Source organism: Chiloscyllium plagiosum, unplaced genomic scaffold, assembly GCF_004010195.1.
Source record: "Chiloscyllium plagiosum isolate BGI_BamShark_2017 unplaced genomic scaffold, ASM401019v2 scaf_61407, whole genome shotgun sequence".
NCBI lineage: Eukaryota > Metazoa > Chordata > Chondrichthyes > Orectolobiformes > Hemiscylliidae > Chiloscyllium > Chiloscyllium plagiosum.
The window spans coordinates 7345-9715 of NW_025206429.1; the positions used below are offsets into that span (position 1 = coordinate 7345).

The 2371-nt window shown below is 49.1% G+C and overlaps 1 protein-coding gene across 1 annotated transcript in view; it reads left to right on the plus strand.

Moving 5' to 3' along the window:
• Nucleotides 1–1750, plus strand: part of LOC122546516 (hormone-sensitive lipase-like) — a gene marked incomplete at its 5' end in the record, with an annotated part of 8855 nt that extends 7105 nt beyond the window's left edge. Inside the window, one exon of the mRNA XM_043685210.1 lies at nucleotides 1117–1750. Coding sequence (XP_043541145.1) covers nucleotides 1117–1301 — 185 coding nt within the window. The remainder of the gene's footprint in view (nucleotides 1–1116) is intronic.
• Between the last annotated feature and the right edge of the window lie 621 nt (nucleotides 1751–2371).

Here is a 2371-nt window from a genome sequence, read left to right on the forward strand (position 1 = left end):
CTATCCTGAACTCCCACTGTCCCCGGATCGGGATCAGGAGTTAATGTTATCCTGAACTCCCACTGTCCCCGTATCGGGATCAGGAGTTAATCCTATCCTGAACTCCCACTGTCCCCGGATCAGGATCAGGTGTTAATCCTATCCTGAACCCCCACTGTCCCCGGATCGGGATCAGGAGTTAATGTTATCCTGAACTGCCACTGTCCCCGGATTGGGATCAGGAATTAATGCTATCCTGAACTGCCACTGTCCCAGGATTGGGATCAGGAATTAATGCTATCCTGAACTGCCACTGTCCCAGGATTGGGATCAGGAATTAATGCTATCCTGAACTGCCACTGTCCCAGGATTGGGATCAGGAATTAATGCTATCCTGAACTGCCACTGTCCCAGGATTGGGATCAGGAATTAATGCTATCCTGAACTGCCACTGTCCCAGGATTGGGATCAGGAATTAATGCTATCCTGAACTGCCACTGTCCCAGGATTGGGATCAGGAATTAATGCTATCCTGAACTGCCACTGTCCCAGGATTGGGATCAGGAATTAATGCTATCCTGAACTGCCACTGTCCCAGGATTGGGATCAGGAATTAATGCTATCCTGAACTGCCACTGTCCCAGGATTGGGATCAGGAATTAATGCTATCCTGAACTGCCACTGTCCCAGGATTGGGATCAGGAATTAATGCTATCCTGAACTGCCACTGTCCCAGGATTGGGATCAGGAATTAATGCTATCCTGAACTGCCACTGTCCCAGGATCGGGATCAAGATTTAGTTCCACCCTCAATCCCCGCTGTTTCCGAATTGGAATCAGGAGTTAACTCCACCCTCAATGCCTGCTGTCATGGGATTTAAGTTGGGAATTAGTTCTCTAAGCTCATCCCCAATGTCACAGGATTGGAATGAGGAAATCACTTCCACACTTTGACTTGCCGGTGTCCTGGGGTCAGGATTCTGTCCGGGGGGGGGGGGGGGGGGAGCAGACGAATGCGGTTCATGTTGGTGGGGAGGAAGTTGATGTGGTAGCTGTCTTGTTTGTTGAGGTATCTCTCACTCACATGTTGCCAATCTGCTACCTGTGAAGGCTGAGCTATATCTTGTCTCTGCACAGTAGGACTGCAGCTCTGGGCTTGCCTTAGGCAGCCCCTCACCCTGCTGGTACAGCTGCTGCAACTCGAGAAGCCGGTCATTTCTCACTGTCCCGTCTCTGGTAGGAAGCTTCTCTTCGCTGTTGCCTGGCTTTTGTCTCCCTTTGTGCATCATTCACTTCCTGCATGCCTTAGTTCACCTCCTTAGTAACCTGTTGTGTGTGGACCCTGTGTCTCTTTCTGCATGGGCCCTTTAATCATCTCAATCTGTCGTCGCTTGTCTCATTCCCTTTGCACACTCTCACCGCGTTATTGGGAGGTGAATCAGTAAAACAGACTGTCACCTGCTGGGCATGTTTTAAGACAAGGCGCAGGGGGCTTATTAGTGTAGCGATAAGCACAAACAGGGTCATTCAGTAAGTGCAGTTGAATTGCAGAATCTATTCTCATAACCAATCTCAAAGTGCAGGAGAAAATTGCCGCAGAGCTGTAATGAAGGATCATCTCAATTCTAAACGTTAGCTTGCTCTCTCTCTCTCTCTCTCTACGGATGCTGCCTGACCCCACTGGCATCTCCAGCACTTCGTTTTATTTGATTTAAGTTCGCAAAGTGGTTCATTCACAAGAGACCATGGGCCGTTGCATTTGAGTTAAAAAAATCCCACAACACCAGGTTCTAGTCCAACAGGTTTATTTGGAAGCACTAGCTTTCGGAGCACTGCTCCTTCGTCGAGAACCACTCTGAAAGCTAGTGCTTCCAAATAAACCTGTTGGACTAGAACCTGGTGTTGTGTGACTGTTAGCGTTGTGCACCCCAGTCTAACACCGGCACCTCCACGTCCTTGCATTTGAGGCAGTGCACAGAACCTTCTCCACATGAATTCCAGTGATGGGGAGCCTCTCCTCTGAGGAGGGAATGGGCAGTTTTGACCGAGAGAGGAACGATCGAACCAGAGGCACATGAGGTGCGAAAGAGGATTGACAAAATTGACCTGAAGAGGATGTTTCCTCGTGTTGGGGCAGACTAAGACAAGAGGTCAGCGTTTTTCGGCTAAGGGGTAGCAGATTTAAAAGAGAATTGCAAGTCTCTCCAGGGCAGGACTTATACACTTAACGGTAAGGTCCCAGGGAGTGTTGCTGAACAAAGAGACCTTGGAGTGCAGGTTCATAGCTCCTTGAAAGTGGAGTCACAGGTAGATAGGATAGTGAAGAAGGCGTTTGGTATGCTTTCCTTTATTGGTCAGAGTATTGAGTACAGGAGTTGGGAGGTCATGTTGC